At 35.5% G+C, this 17,542-nt stretch overlaps 1 protein-coding gene across 7 annotated transcripts in view; it reads right to left on the bottom strand.

Moving 5' to 3' along the window:
• Positions 1 to 17,542, bottom strand: part of PRKCZ (protein kinase C zeta) — a 68,946-nt gene that overhangs the window by 11,581 nt on the left and 39,823 nt on the right. For all 7 annotated transcript variants that reach the window (XM_087755565.1, XM_087755566.1, XM_009460879.2 and 4 more), the window contains 8 exons: positions 15,990 to 16,178; positions 12,930 to 13,027; positions 8,449 to 8,535; positions 7,605 to 7,740; positions 6,374 to 6,461; positions 5,503 to 5,622; positions 4,452 to 4,531; positions 3,783 to 3,872 (listed from right to left, as the gene is read on the bottom strand). In XM_087755565.1, coding sequence (XP_087611691.1) covers positions 3,783 to 3,872; positions 4,452 to 4,531; positions 5,503 to 5,622; positions 6,374 to 6,461; positions 7,605 to 7,740; positions 8,449 to 8,535; positions 12,930 to 13,027; positions 15,990 to 16,178 — 888 coding nt within the window. The remainder of the gene's footprint in view (positions 1 to 3,782; positions 3,873 to 4,451; positions 4,532 to 5,502; positions 5,623 to 6,373; positions 6,462 to 7,604; positions 7,741 to 8,448; positions 8,536 to 12,929; positions 13,028 to 15,989; positions 16,179 to 17,542) is intronic.

Raw genomic sequence — 17,542 nt, 5'->3', positions numbered from 1 at the left:
TAGTTTGATATATTTTATAGGTCGGTTTCGTAGGAAAAAAGGGAAGGCCTCTGTGTTTCAAAACAATACTAACAACAAAAGCCAACTTTACACAAATAACAAAATTGTGTACTCAAAACAGAAGTTACTATGGTAACATTTTCTGTAATAATTAACAAGAGAACTCTACAAATTCAACTACATTAAATGCTGTTGGGAGAGAAATGTCAAAATACCTAACTAATATACATTACAAGCCAGGCAGACACCAATATAATGCGTGCTCTGCATTTGAAAACAGAAGTCCATAAATAATTCAGCCATTTAAGTTCTCTAACTTGGTGGATTACACCCAGGACTGAAAAATTCCCAGACAGATGCTTACTGCTGCAATACAAGAGTTAGCACAATGTATTTACTTTTTTTCCTGAGGAACAGCATTTGTGTGCAATTAGAGGAGACTTATTTCTGATATCATAAGTCATAAATAAAAGTTGCAGTTGTAATTTAGATCTTAAGACTCAAATTTCTGGTTTAACTCTACAGAGTTGCAGAGGACATAAGACTGCAATAAGTAAAACTTGCAATTTAGGAATATAAGCATGCAAGTATGGGAAAGCTACTGATTAGATTTAGCAGGAAGGGAAACTTAGGCCAGATTAACTGCAACACATTTATAGAGAGTAAATAACTCATTTCAACTAGCCTTTAACCTCAAAGTCTCACCACCACAGCAGTGGAGATAAAAATCTGTCATGTAGTCAAATTTGTAGTAGCACAGATACCAACATTCTAATTTTGGTATTTATCTTCAGTTAAAAAAGCCAAAGCTACAATCTCCATAATCTAACTTAAAAAAAACCAAACAAAACAGGTAAGCATAACATAAGTGAAAAGTAGTTACCACTGACCAAAATGATTACTCACATTACCAACATGGGTAGGAAACCTGGTTTTAGGCCAGGACATCTCTTTACGCTTGGCACAAATTAAACAACAAAAAGGTGATCAATCACAGAACACTCTTGCGTGCCAGGTTTAAGACAAGAGCATGATGAGTACAGATGGAGACATGAGGAAATCGTGAAACTGTAACTGGGCAGTGAATCTCAATACATCAACATCCCATCAGTTATCAGGTCTTTGGAAGCATCGTGAAATGCAAGTTGTAAGGGAGACAAAACTAGCTCCTCGCAAACAAGACTGGCAGCATGAAAGAAACAGCAAAATGAATATTTAAAAATTGATGTAGGGTGATAAGATTGTCACTACGAGTCAGTCGTAGCTATGCATTAACATTTCAACAGCAAGGCATTCAACTAGATGTTAAACATCAGACTGCCTCTTTTATGTTATACTCACTAAAGCATGGAAGCACTCTTAAATAAACCATATAGTGAACTTGCAGCCTTTAACTTGAGAAAATAAGTGAAAAAAATATGTTGGTACAGCTCTAGGAAAAAGCCTTACTGCTTCTCTACACAGCTAACGGTAGCCATGGCTTTCTAGTTCTTTTTTTAGCATATAATGGATAAATACCATAAAAACAGGCACTAGGATAAGAATAGACTTTGTGTACTGAAACAATAAAAAAAAGTTTATCTTGGTTCTTCCCTGAATGCTGTTAAGCCATATTATACACAGAGAGAGTAATCTAAAACGTTCTTAGCTGTGCCACACACAACTCAGATGACTAACGCTACAAAAAAAATGTTTATATGTATTCACTTTACCATTATTTATTTTTCCATTTCACTCAAGCTTCACACAGAAAAAAGTTTTATAGTCAGCATTAGACTCTTGTTTCCTTGTGTTTCAAGTTGAAAAGATTTAGAAGAGCTTTTAAGTTACATCTTTTCTACTCATCACCTGCATTTCAAAGAAAATTCTAATAATTAAGTAAGCTTTCCAAATGTTTTTCATTTTCTCCTGAATATACTTCCCAACACTCTTATTAGAAATTTAGCTTAAAATTTAGCTGACATTTTAGATCCTCCTGAACAGCACTGTCCTAATCATATTACAAAACAGCACAGGCAACCACCTAAATCTTTCCATTAGGTTTGGGGTTTTTTTAAATAGATATTTAATATCGAAGCTTTCAGTCAAAAAAAAGGTAAAAAAAATTCAAATGAGCATAAACATTGACCAAGAAGTACCAAATGCAATTAAGAGTTTCTTACATGAATATACAAATTCAGCAGTCTTCTCTCTAAAACAAACTCTGCAAAACAGAAGAGAAACACTGCAGCACTTGACGCTTATGCTCTACCACAAGCTCAAGCAAGCTGCGTTATAGCACCACCAGGTAGCCAACATAAAGAAAAATAACACTTGGGCTTAAGGGAGAATACAAACCAAGGGATGTCTGACAAAATTAAAGACAACCTTCACTATAGGAATAATTTTGTAAACACCAGGTATTTTAAAATACTGGCTCCTTATGTAGTGAATGTTTTCTCTGAAGAATGTTAACAATGCAGGTCTGAACAGCAGGCTTCAAAGTAAAAATGTAATCGTGCAGTTTGCTGTCCTTCGCCGAACCTCTTTCATGCTATTCCAGGCACTGCTGCCTGCCTGCTTCTACACTTCCTGCAGGCTTCCTAGGACCATGAAAATACTATGTGCATATTTTTTCACTGTTCAGCTAGGTATTAAAAACAAGTAATGCTGATAAGGCAGTGTTCCTGACTTCACTGTTTTCTTGCTCAAGTGTCAATAAACGTAACAATGTCATTTCTGTGATGGTTTTCTATGATGAAGACTGAAGTAGACACAACTACCAAGCAGCAGAAGCTTTTAAAAAAAGCTACAATTTCAATACAATTTTTTGCCTGCAAAACCACTGAAATGCAAGTCATCTACTCCACCATGAACTAAAAGCTTCCCTCACACCAGCAGTAATAAAGAAAACCCAAAAGTAATAATCAGAGAATAATTTTAAACCACCACACTGCTTTCAAGCCACATCCTTAAAAAAAAGCACCTGATCCTACTCACACCTACTCATGTTACTGAATGCTGTTACCTACCTGAATAATCCTACTGATTTAAAAAATGATATAATTTGTAAATTCAGGCTTTTTTGTTTTTTTAAATGTACTACAAGTAGACTACAAATGCTTCACGTATCTGAAGCACCTCAGCTTCCATGGTTGTATCTAAACCGGTTTCAGGACACTTTACCCCGTCTGTTGGCTGTGTTAATCAACCACCAACCTTCCTGTCAAGGCAGAAAGGTTTCTAATCAACAAGAGAAATGAAGTCGTGGAATAGCATTCCAATATGCTGTCTTGGCCAGTCCACACTTCCTTTTTCAATGGAGCTCGGAATGTTTACTAACAGACAACATGAAATGACCATCCAGAACATTAACGCTCTGATTTCTGATACTGGCAATCTCTGCGGTCCTTCACACTACAATTGCAGGCACACTGCGCAAATTTTATAGCAGCAGAACCCAGTGCGTGAATTCGCAGAATCTACAAAGAGAAGCCAAAGAATAAGTGGTTCCACCAATGCTTCGATGTTTTTCGAAATGTTCTCTAACATTCATCATATATGTTAAAAACGATGCCCACAGGTTGTAACTGTTTGTAGAGTTTGGAAACAAGCCAGATTTTTGGTCATGAAATAAAGCTTGTTTCCATTATGTCATGTCACCTGGAGAAAGCAAAGTATTTTTTACATTTATGGAATTGAATTTCACTGTTTTTAATGGGGTTGTTACATAAACACACAATTAATAAACTAAAAGAATCTATTCCTTTTGAACACATATAAACAGAAGTAATTATTTTTACCAGATCCCAGTCTATGCTGCGGAAAAACGTATGAGACTTGATATCAGAAAATCCTGTCTGCAGCTGACAACCAAGCCTTTCTTTGGGATCCTGCGGAAAACACAGAAACTCGTATTACATACTCTAAGCCAGTTACAGTCCATGTTTGTCAAAAGCCCACATACATGACTCCAGCATTCCCTATTACTACATAAACTGCTGCTAAGATACACATATTATGACTATCAAGGGATTTTTGTTCTTTTTTTTAATGAAGTTTGTTTCACATTTCATTTTTAAATAATATTTTACAACTTTGTAAAATTAAAAAAAAATCTAGATTTACTTAGTCATGTATAATTCATACCCTTCTTTTCTCCATTAAAAATGATAATGGTTCTACAGCTTTCAATCAGCTTAATTAAATGAGTAGTAAGTATTACAGAAAAGAGTTTATAAACAAGCCTATAGTTATTTTTCTCCACTAGGTGTAGGCTTTAAATCAAGTCTGTGCTGTGGAATTCCCTCAGTAAATTAGCAACTAAGAAGTAGGTTTTTTTAACATACAGGATACCAAGGTTTTATAGATTTTCTTAATAGTAAGCAGATTAACTTCTTAACTGTATTGCTTTCAACAGGAAGCTCTGACTTCCAGATCTTAGATGCTAAAAATAAGAGAATGTTATTTACCTTGTTTAAAAATCCTTTTAACACATGGGAAGCCTTGACAGAAAGAAACCTTGGAATCCGGATTGGCTTCTCAAGAATAACTGTGACAGGTTTAAAAACAGCAATATTGTTTTTTGGTTTATGATGTTGACCACAATTTCAATACAAACACTATATTATTTAAATACATTACCATTTGGAAAATGGGAAGATACAGTAATTATTTACAGTAATGCAAACAAAAGGAGCTACTGTAATTCAAGGCACTATTATACTGACATTTCAAGATTTCCTAAAAGAAATGTTAGCTTCATTATCTTTTTCTATTGTTTGTAGTATAAACAGGGAATAAAACTTTTTCAGTGTCCTCAGTATATGAAAAAGTGTGATTTTAAACAGTAATTGGTTTAATAATAACCTTGTCAAGAAGACCCTGGCAGATTCTGTTACATAATTGCAGTAACTAGTTTAATGAATGGTTCTGCATATTAGGGAGTAGGCAACTTTGCAATTCCCCAAAGTGTTACGGGGTTTCTATTGTAATAAATACGGCAAGTAGTGCTACTTTTATTTAGAAAAATTCATGTATCACTATTCCTGAAGGGTAAAACTATGCAAGAAAAAAAAATAGTTATATTGATTTCATCAGAAGTAAAAAATAAAAAAATTAAAAAGTTATCTGGAGCAAAACTAGGTTGATGTGTTTCTGTCAAGAAAGATCCTCCTATCCTCTCATGTAGCATTGAATTTCAAAATTCATTCTTGGCCTGTGGACTGCCTTTTAACAAAGATACTATTCCATACAATTGCCATCTGTTACTTCTGAACTGTGGACATTTAAAAAAAATATTTTCTTGTCTGAAGAAGGCTTCCTAATACCAGACCATTTTATCTGAGTTCAACAAAATAAATTCCTGGGAGGAAGAACTGGAAATATTAGGGCCCTTTATCTACAGTAGATCTACAGGCAGCTATGGGATAACAGCAGAAAAGGAAAACCTAACTGTCCTACCGGAACTGCTAATTTTCATTACTTCTCCCCCAAGAAAGAAAAAAATCAAAATGACTATACCTTGGAAGAGGTAATCTTCAGTGTTCATGTCTGGATTGTCAGTAATAATATCAAACGGAGACCTTCCTGCCATCATTTCAAACATCAACACACCCAGAGCCCACCAGTCCACACTGAACCCTGTAAATATTCAGAGCAGATTTTCAGACAGGACTCCTTGAATTTAAGTGTTATCTCTCATATAAATGAAGATTAACGGTCTGGTTCTACGAAGTACTGAAATTCTCTGTTATCACTGAAGCCACAGAGATCACGACTTACAGTGTCACTGGATGAGACTTGAGAGAGTTGAGGGTTGAGAACTGGGATTACAAAGGTAATCTGTATAGGAGTGTTTAGGTGTCTGCCAGACAGCAAGCTTCAATGAAAATTCAGTGTATTTAAGCTGAATATTTTCAGATTTTTTTTTTTTTTAAAGTTGAACATTATAGTATCTTGTAACTAAATGACAGATTCAATCATTGATCAGATCAGTTCACAAATAACAACACTGGTTAAAAAGGCTATTATACTTTTGACTTCTGCATGAGTAATAACTTTTTCTTACAGCATTCTATGGGCTTGCCTCAAGGACAATAGTAGCTGGGATGTTAAGCTCCTCAAGGAGTGGGCTTGGCTTTGCTACAGTATCACTTAAGAGCTATTTTTCAGGAAAGTATGATTTAAAAGAAACTGAAATGAGTGATTGCAAGAGAAAAAACAAATAACCTTATTTCAGAAAAAAATTAAACTGTAAAATAAGTATTCAATTTTCTTAACATATAATGGAACAAAAATGTGGAAATTAAAAATAATTGCATTTGAACCAACCTACAACTAGAACTTTGCTTTGTGATTTATTATAACTACAAATTGTTTAGTCACAGCTTACCATATTCTTCTCCTCTGAGGATCTCTGGTGCAATATAATTTGGTGTCCCACAGAAAGTGCTTGTAGTGTCGCCAGGGCCCAAACCTTCCTATGTGCATAAATCATTTCATAAATTAAAAGCAGACCTCCTTTTTCCGGGAATTTCCATTAATTAGACTTATAAAGCCAAGATACTTAAGGAGTCTAAAGACCTTCCTTTCAAAAAAGGCAATGCTAGAGCAAAATAAATAGTGCTCAGAGCTGGCTTATGACTTTACAGCTTACCTTCAGCAAATTAATTGATTAAAACTGAGTCACAACACATTCATAACAACATTTTGCTTACTATTTACAGATACATTCAAAAAAATTTCAGATCAAAACCTTTTCAAATAAAAAGTCCTTTTCAAATAAAAAAACTTCTATTTTTAGGAATGAAGGAATCAAACTTTTAGATTGCCAGTTGCAATTTTGGCTTCAGAAACTTATTCTCACCAAGGAACAGGCTGGACTCTAATCTCATTTCTCATATTAGCCAGAAACAGTGTGGCAATAACAGGGAGACTGGAGGTCAAGTCAACAGCTCTAAGGGGACAGCAGAATTCTGGTCAGATTACAGCCACTTCAGTCATGTCTGGCATTCCAACTTTACACACGAGTTTTAAATTTAATATTTTCTAGACTATTTTCTACTGACATTTGCTTGCTTTCCTCCGCATCATGTTAAGTACATGTACGCTTTACCAGGTGCTTTGAAAGCAACGCTCTCTAAATTGCTTCTCTGTGCCAAAGATTGCAGCCGAAGAACTGAGACACCAGCGAGCCCCTGCTGGTTAATAATCCGTACAGCCCAACCACAGAGAACGACGAATGCAATTCATATTCACAGCAGCACGGTTACTAAGAGACTGAAAAGACCCTTTTAAAAAAATACTTGTCTTAAAGATCAATTTTCTAACTTGGGTCACATAGGAAACCAAAATAAATAAGAGAAATGAACTTGGCCAGTAGGCCAAACTTCTTGAAAGGGAAGAGTTACAAATGTGGTTCTATTCTTCAACAGTCAGTTTTCCGAATAAAGTTCCTGTTCCACAACCAAATTCTGGGCTCAGTAATACTAGTCTTAACATAAGGATAACTTCTCTCAGTTTTCTCTTAATATCACTGGATGCAGTATTTGACTTAAAAGCATAACCAGAGAGGTACACTACTGAATGACAGAGTGACGAAAGAAAGGTAAGAAAAATCCTACCTTGCACATGCCATAATCTGTTAATTTGATATGACCCTCTGCATCTAAAAGAACATTGTCTAGTTTTAAATCTCTATAGATTATGCCTCTTTCATGTAGGAAGTTTAGAGCAATACAAATTTCAGCAGCATAAAACCTGAAATTAAAAAGGAGAAAATTCATATTAGCATTAAGACTGTACAGGAGTTAGTGCAATTAAAAACCTGTTCTTAAAACATCACTTTACAGTCAGCTTTTCTCTATCAACAGTATACCAAAAAGAAGCTACACTTATTCATAAGGACACTGATCTCATTGTAAAACCATTCCTTAAATTAAATATGGGAAGTTATTTTTTTCATTCTACTAATTACGAAAATAGTTATTCTTTATCATACAGATTTTTTTTTCTGAAAATTCCAAGTATGATACAGAAGACCTGTATTTTCAGCTTATTAAGAGTTACAATGAGACTTTATGTAATGCAAAGCCATGCAAAATAGATTTTTGTCTTCTCCTACCAATACTGTATTAATTCAACATAAGATCAAAATAAGTAGAATAGTTACACCTTCTATCAACAGATCAAAGAAGCATTACCTAAATATGAAGCAATAAACAAAAGTAAATAGGAATAACTGTTACTACTTATCAAACGCTTGCTCTCTTTAAAAAACACACATTTCCTTCAAAAAAATAAAATTAACATTTCTTCCCAGGATAGTACATTCTAAACTTAAGAATCAACCTTTCATTCTTTCTTTGCTATTCATATTCTTTTATGGAATAAAGTTTGGAAAGCATTTCATACCACATTAAACAACTGCAATACAAAAACCCCACCATAACTGTGTTAGTAAAATACCTTGCGTGTTCTTCAGGAAGTTTTCTTTGCCGTTGCATATGAAACATAAGATCTCCCCCATTTACATACTCTATGACAAGAAACAATCTGAAAGTATATAACACAATTAATGGATTCCAAGGAAACCCTCAAGAAAAACTATTCTTATCCTTCCAATTTGAGCCATTTTCACTTCCACTCTTGAATTAGAATTCTAGATTTTTTATAGTTACAGAAACTATTTAAGAGAAAAAAGAGAGTATTTATTTGATCTGTATTATGTAGGATCACATCCTTTATTTAAATGCCAGACCAAATGTAAAGGAGCGGCAGCTGCATACAACAGGCTACTGTTTGATGCGAAACCTGCAGAACTATTTCAACAGCACAGAAGACAACAGCATTTGCCTAAAGCAATGAGGTACTCGCTCAGCGACAGATGTAAAAAAACCCCTAAGCATATAATGATATATAGACTTCTTTAAAAATTACTTCAAAATAATAGCAAAATCATGGAAGTATGCTAGAAGATGACACATGGCAAAAATGAAAGTTTATCTAAAAAAGGTAAAATTGTCATTCATTTCAAAAAGACACAACAACAACAACATGGTTACATGACTATCTCTTATTCAAAGATGTTGATTCTTTGTACTTTTATGGGACAAAATTCCACAGTATAAAATTTGCTCAGCAAGTGCACTGCTTTGAATAACAACATCTGATTGACTGAAAAAAACAAGCCTGCCTGAAACTGCTGTTTATTTAAAATAAAGGTTTTGAGATTAAAAAATACTTTAAAAGATAGATCAATTTCAATTCAAACCCTTCTTAAATCTGACACAGATTTACCCTGATGTAATAATTATTAATTGTTACGCTGCCTGACTAAATATTCTTTTTTAATAGCCAAGCTGCAGCATCAAATCTGAAGAGCTTTGTAGTTGAAATGTAGTTTATATACACCTAAGTCAACAAGGTTTCTGCATGGGCAAAATCCAAAAGTTCTCATTTGTATTTGTGATATAGTTTTGCCACTAAAAGGTCACCATCTTTTAAAAATTACTTCATCATTAACAATAATTAATGAGTATCTGGCATTATTACAGAGATCAATATGTTTTGTAGGATTTGTGATATTAAAGATATAACTATGTAGCTTGCTGTTTGTGCTGGTTCAGTTCCTGAAAAGCTCAGACAGATCTATTGAAAGCAAGATGACATAAGATGCCCTCAGAGGAATGTAACCCAAATTTACTTTCAAAAAAAACGTAAGTTTTATCTGAATAGCATATGACACGATAATCTTTTTTCCAATTAAAGTTACATGATCGAGCATATTATTAATACACACATATGAAAGTATTTCTGTTAAACCCTATGATCATCACTGAACTCTTCCTGATACGCTATTAAGAAACATACCGTCATTCCTAGAAGAAAGAAAAAAAATGTTCGGTTTTATTTGTATAGACTAAGACTAAAGAATTTGAGGACTGAGAGACTCAATTCACATGTGTCCATTATTTATTACAGATGAAAACTAAATCTGGTGAGCTAGCAGGACAGATGATGAAATCCCACCCTCCCTTGACTTTGCCAAGACCTTTATCTGTAGAAAAATGTGAATTAAAAGGAAGTGTAATGAACCCACTTCTGTTGCTGTCTACATAGCATATTCACTAAATAGAAGATGTGGGCACAGAAAGGCTGCAGCGTCAAGGCTTATTAGTTCCTCTGTAGAACAAGTTCTTGAAACAGTCTTCTCAAAACAAACGAGAAAAAGTCAGTACAGGAAAGAAATATAGGAGGAATCAGCCATAAAAAGAGACTTATATTACAGTTTGCAGGAAAGGTTTCATCCTTGGGAAAATATGATGCAGGCAATGCTGCCAAGGGCAGGGGGACCTACAGGACAGAAACATGGCAAGTCAGAGTTTCTTACGAGGGCTGCGGCTGTCCCGGGAGGCAGTATTTCTTTATACACCTAATCTTCCATGAGTTGAAGACTCCTTTCCATACATTCACACACTGGAAAACATTCCATTTGGAAAAAACATGCTCCAGTCTCTCAGACCATTCTAATTGGTAACAGTTAAAGACTTTTTCTTTTTCCCTTTGAAAAGGATTCTTCATTTGAAACACTTAAAGTGTTAAAAACTTAAAAGGTAAACCAGGAAAAATTATTGGACACAACCCAGCTTGCAAGTCTTTCAGTGGCTCCTCACATGAATATAAACACTAAACTAAAATTAAATGAACAATAAATAAAATAGATAACAATGCCATGAGTATTTTATTACAGCATTCCTGATATTTTCTGCTTCCAACTTTCCTATCCTATTTAGAAGCTTCCAAAGCTTTATCACCATTCAGAACCCGCAATGTAAAGCTGCTTGCGTCACGTCACGTTCAAGCATGAAAGCGTGTGAATACTGGTAGTCCTCGCTGGTTTTAGAAGGATTGACTCAAACACCAATGGTTTTGCAGGATGGGGGTTTCAGATCGTTGCCATCCTTGGAAGACACTTATCTGGCAATTCTGGGCAAGCCCGAGGCACGTGTTTTATTACGATAATAAAACAAGCATCACTAGTATCTGAAAATGTGAACAGCTACATTTAGCATCAATTAGCACCTTTAAGTACACACTTCTTTTAGCTTAAAAATTTATTTAAAATTTTATTTAAGAGAAAGAACATGTTCCTTTGGAACTTTTTCCCCCCATTAGTACACTTATACACAAACTGTTCTCATATTACAGCTTGTTTTCTTTGGGCCAGTTAACACAATCTGATGTTGACGAATTTATTGACTTGAAATCAGTTTCGTGCTTCTCTTTCTTCCTGTAATGAGGTCATAACTGTGATTTTATAACATTACAGCCATAACCAAATTGTGAATTCATGACATCATGGCTATATCCATGGCAAATGGCTGAAATTATAAAGAAAAAACCTATAGTTTCACTGCAAGGAGAGGTTAGGCTGGAAAAACAGGACTCCTAAAGATACACCAGGAATACAGAAAGCTTTGACTACATTCAGCGTATTTTTTCTTCTTCTATTTCTGCTCCTCAGCTATGTCAGCGTAACTACCAAAGCAGCATGCAAAGGATCTTTCTATTGCTGGCTTCAGCCTTTTTCTTGTTTCCAATATTTACAAGAAACCTCATTCTCAATACTTCACCCTGCCTGACCACTTGAATTTTTATATTAGATGTTCAACACTGCTTAGTATTTGGTGAGAAGGTGCTTATGAATGTTGATTTAACTTAAAGGGCCTTCCACAGCTGTTTGTTAGTTGTCTAAAGATTTTTTTTTGTCTGCAAGAAAAATTTCTTTTGTCACCTTTGGAGATTATTCTTTCTCCCTGCTCCAAAATACTCCCTAGTCCACGTACCTTCAGAACACTCTTCATACAGCTTCTTTACTTCCTTTATCTTAGCTATGTTTTCCCTGCTAGGAAAATGCTATTTCCTACGACTCTAACCATTAAGTGGTTGAAAGTCTGAGGGCTGAAGAAATGGTACAGTGCATGCCTTCGTATTTTAAAAATTGATAATACCCATTGTAATGAACAAGTGATTATTCTTAAGGATAAATGACTAGATAATCCATGAAAACTTCCTAGAACTGTTTGTACGCTGCACTGCATGCCATTCAAGTAAGCCAGACAGCATAACTTTTATCTTCTGACTGTGATACATACAGCACTAGGCATTATAAAAGTGTAACAGTAAACAGGTGCCTGGGAAAACAAAAAACCCCAACCATGAAATCCCCAGACATCCAAATTCCCCAGTGACATACATAAGCACGGGCATAAAAGTTCCCCTTGATTTTCTTCATATTCCAATTGCAAAATAAGAAGCAAATAATCCACTTTGGATTGTGCACACAAGGACAAAAAACTAGTATTTCAAAGTAGCTAAGAGTTTATTAAGCACTTTTTCAAATGAAATCACATACTTCATCAATACGTGCTAAGGGCTCATAAGCCTCATATAGGTAAAAAAATACTTCATACACATGTAGGTTTTTAAGTTATTATTAAAAACTATCATTATTGAGCAGCCCAACTCTTACACTGTTTTGAAGAACAGAGAACCACAGTTTGGCGCTCTGAGAACTGATGCAGCCCTCCTCAGCAGAATCAGGTATTATAAACTACCTCTTACAAAGCTCTGTTTTACCCTGGTACCATCCTCCCGTTCCTGAAGGCACACGGCCTGTGCTCAGGCAGACAGCGCACGGTTCTTCCTCGTTCTCGTTCATCTTCTCCCGTCAGATCTGGACCTGGAAAACACGGCCGCCTTCTCCACACCACACTGGCTAAGCTACCCCGCTAGAACTGGCTTTGCTGTAGGAGTGAACCCCTGGCGATACTAATGCTTCCTTCCCAAAATGACTATGTGATGGCAGTGGTTATGTTTGCTTTATGAGAAGCAGTTAGTACAATGATCAAGATTTTCAAAACAAAATAATTTCAGATCTTTCTTACCGACTTGTTGTTTGAAAGCATGAATGTAAACCAACTAGGAATGGGTTACTGGATGCCTGTTCAAACACATGTTTCTCTGTCTGTACCCAATCAATATCCTGAAATAGAGTAATCGAACAATCAGATCTCCTGCTGGATAACCACTGTGGGTATTCCCAGAAAAGAAATTGCAAACATCTATGCTCCCTTACATATACCGTCATTGTTACACATGTTCTTCAGAAAGACAAAACCCCCTAAAATCTGGAGGAAGTTATAAAACATTTTAATTCAATTACATTTTCAGAAGTTTCTTAACCATTTAGAAAGGTCTGCACAAAATTTAAACCATTTAAAAATATCACACATCTGCAATATTTGATAGACTGCTCATATTGCTTCATAGAAATAAATTCCATTATCTTAGATAAATGATCCTAAGGCTGACGAAGCAACTCATGCCAGTATCACAAGCAATGCCAATCTCCACTTTTTAAAAGGTTCAAATAAACTGAACTTCATTTTCTCATCTGAAACTCAAAATGAATTCAATGAAACTATGAAAACCTGATCCGTTTGTCCAAACAAAATAATTCTTAGAAGTATCACAAACTACCTTTAATACTTCAACAGAGAGAAGACCTGAATACCCAGTACAATACCATATAATAAAAACCTATCAAAATTTGAATACTAGCATAGTACTGCAAAATTCAGATCAGTAATAACAAAGCATTTAATCATTTTTCATGTAACCATACAAAATTTAAACCTTACAGACAACTGGTTTTCGCGGTAGATATTCACTCTTCATGCAATACACTGACCACGTTCCACCCTGCGAACATGCAGTACCCGGCCAACAAACTGGAAACAATTGTTCTAAAAATTCTCCATTTCCAACAGATACTGCCAGCTTTCCAACCGATCCAGAGACAGGCCTTCCTGCCAAGGCTAGTCAGTGAAACTGAAGTCCCAAAGGAAATGAAGAAATGTCCCCCTCAAACTAAATAAATCTGTTAGGTTGTGTGTTCGGACACTCCTGAAGATATAACACCTTGGAAGGGTAAATCTGGGTCCAAATATGAGCCAGAAATCCAGTTTTGAATAAAACAATAAACATACCCACTTCCTTTTGTTTTTACTGAATGAACTTCCCTTTAAGAGTCTTTAACCCCTTCGCTATTGCACTTGGGCAATAGTACATCAGCATTATACTAGTGCACTACTCTTAACAAGATTAAGCTTAGAAAAAGTTAATAGCAGAAGCCCAGGTATTTAATTTGCTTGAATCTCACTTAGAAAAGAATCTTTACTTCTCTCCAATATCAACCATTACCTGGAAAGCACTAGCTGACTTAAACATACTGATACTTGCTATGTAATTAATTTTCTTTCACCATGAAACACTTACTAGGTGAAGTTTCCATTACTTGCAATATCTCCTGCATTCACAGAATTCGGTGAATTTCCTATCAATTCCCCGAATTTCATTATACAGCCTATCTTACAGAAAAGAAAAACCAATTAGCTCAATCTTCTATGTAGTTATCTATGAGAGCCACTATTCAAGACAGACTTTGCTCATCTGCCTCCGATTCCCAGGAACAGCTGCAAAACTCATTAAATACTTCTCTTTAGCTTCTACCTTCTTGGAAAAACACGTGCTAAAAAGGAAACAGTAAATAAACCACACAACAGTCTAATCTTCAGTCATAAAAAGACATCAAATAAATGAGCAAGCCAAAGTATTTTACAAGAACTTCACAACTTTACTCTCTTAACCCTAGCCTCTGGAGTAATGACAAAAATGGCAGCCAGAGAAACTGATTGAAACTACCAGCACAAGTAGTACTTAAAACAAGGTGTTTTCATTTTTTCCCCAACATTCTACTTTCAAGAAATCCAGTCTTCCTAACATCATCAGCTTAAAAATTGCATTCTATTTGAAAAATTCACTGTCTATTTTAAGAACAGCTATATGTGAAATTCCCTATGAGGTGAGACTGATTGTCCGTCTCTTATTTTATTGGAGTTTGGGATTCCACCCACAAGAATGACACAGTACTACTTCACTCTTCAAATACGTCATGGTGTCATACTTTACGTACCCCGCCATGCACACTGCCACTCCTGCAGGAGCACTTCACACCGCCGCGTTCCTATGAAGCTGGTAGCCTGACGACACTCGTTATCGGTCTGTCAGGGCTCAGGGCTGGGGTCTGACCACATGCATCCCAGTTACCCCACTCCCTGTTCCATTACTTAACACAGCAGGTTCCAGTCTAATGGCACTGTAGGCAGGTCAAATCTGCCTTCCTTGCTTGCTGTGACTGGTTCATCACATTTAAGAAAAAAATAGAACGGATATAAAACTATACCTTTCCAGACGTGTGAATATTATAGGAAAAAAATGAAGGGTTGGGGTTTTTTTTCTATTTTTTTTTTCCCCCCAAACCTGTGCATTTGAGATCCTGTATTAAAAAAATTTCAACGCGATTTTGAAAATAATTGAGAGATGGCAGCACCGATTTCTGTGGCAGACAATTCTCTTACATGCCAGTTAAACCATAGTGACCTCAAATGATAGTAGCATTATTTTTTTAAACCCATGGGAAAAAAAATACTCGAGAGTACTGTGTCACTTGCACATAAGCTCTATAATCATGACTGCAGGAACACAGTTTCTGCTCCTATTTTGAAATACAGACAACACTTTGCGCCTACATTCATTTGCCTTGGAAAACATCTTTGTCTTCTTTCAAAATTAAGCGCCCCAATTCCATCCTATTTATCTCATCACTTACAGATTAGCACATCCAGGTTGGAGTATTTTTCACATGCATTCTATTAAGACTATTAATAATTGTTAATTGTTATTAAAATAAGGGACGTTTCTCTCAGATTTAATCTTGGTGCTTCATGCAGACAGTTGATGACAAATGAGTTCAAAAGTCAGTAAAACTTCTATTACAGAAATGTTGTCTAAAACCTTAGCTGCTTTCTTAGTTGAATGATTTTTGCTAAAGCATACTAAGTTTTTACAGTATGTAACAGAATGCAATTAACACAGACTTTTACCTCATCATCATGGACCAATTCTTTTTTCACTACTTTCATAGCATAAATTTGATCATTCTTTTTTAACCGAACTAAAAGAACTTTGGCATAACTTCCACGTCCAATAACTCTGATTAAATCAAAGTCCTGTAGTCCAAGCCCCTGAGAAATCTTAATTCCATCCATTCCATCAATGACTGGTTTGATATCCTGTATAAAAAGAAACAGATGCTAGAAACAGAAGACATTTTCATAACAAGTAATATTAAAGCAAAAAGGTCTTTAACCACTGGACAGAATTTGCTGAGTTTGCTTGCCATTGTCACTGGCACACAGATCTGAATGGCTGATTAAAATACATTTGTTTAGAAATGTTCGGTTGGTATTGGTTTTGCTCTTACTGAAAGTTACTGTGTTTTTCAAGGCAGTACTTTGTTTAATGAATCATTTAAATATTCCCTACTGGAAAACAGAAGGCAGTGTCTTGAGAAATGAGGTTTAATTCAAATTCTTGAACCACAGGCCATATAGAATTACCCTTAGCACTAAGTGAAAAGCATCTTTCATACTCTGACAGATATTGTAGTACAAATTAATAAAGGCTATTAAAAAGAGGACGGATAAGGAAACAATGACTTGCTAATGAATATACCTGTCTTGGTTTCAGTTTAGGCAACAGCTGTCTGTATCAAGTTCACTACAGTTTTAATGAAAAAGATTTCTAATAGGTGCCTAGGAACATACAGCAGCAGACGCCAACTTCTCAAATGTGAGAATTTGCAGGAAATATTCCACTATGAAGAATGTTATTTTAAAATTCATTATTTAAAAAGATAAATTTTATCTTGACTGTTTGCTGAAATTAGATGTGAACATGTGAGACTGAAGATCAAGCAGTTGAACTAGACAAATGCAGCATGTACTTTTGACCCTTCATGTTTTACCAATATATACAATGCTTTGACATACTTTGTGGCCTATTTTTATCTGACCTCATACTACTGTACTTGTAGACAGATCAGCATTCTGCTGAACTATGGACAGTATTTATATAAAGAATCTTGATCTAGGATTGACTGCTATTAGAAGAGATTGCTCTGAGCTTAAAGATTCTAGCCAACAAAGCTCCCAGAATGCCGCTTCCTCTCTCTAGGATACCTTAAATTATTTTAGTAAAGCTCAAAAGCAAGGTGGGAAAATCGGAGCAGCATAGTTCAGGAGAGCTGAGCAAACAGCACCTACCAAAATTTAAACACAAACAGTATCTACCTGAGCACTAACCACAGCAGAAGTCAGCAATTCTAGATAGCAATTAAAATTCTCTAACATGTTTTAAATTTATACCCTTCCATCTCTGAATTTGAGATAAAATCTAAAGACATGTGACTGAAAATAAGGCAGTCACTTACCCAAGAGCAGGAACTACTCAAGCGTAACATAATGGCAGTGACAAGTATTGTAGTGGAGATGGAGGAAAAAAGGCGCAGGCTTGTTAGAAGTGGGATATCAAACTAACGGCTAGTGTTCTGCAGAGTGCATCCTATTTATTAAATAGGCCAGAAGCATTTTTAAAA

Source organism: Nipponia nippon, unplaced genomic scaffold (genome assembly GCF_047370975.1).
Source record: "Nipponia nippon isolate SJK-2023a ecotype South Korea unplaced genomic scaffold, ASM4737097v1 scaffold_19, whole genome shotgun sequence".
NCBI classification, from domain to species: Eukaryota; Metazoa; Chordata; class Aves; order Pelecaniformes; family Threskiornithidae; genus Nipponia; species Nipponia nippon.
The sequence above is the reverse complement of the archived record's forward strand: the minus strand, read 5'-3'. Positions and strand labels throughout refer to the sequence as shown.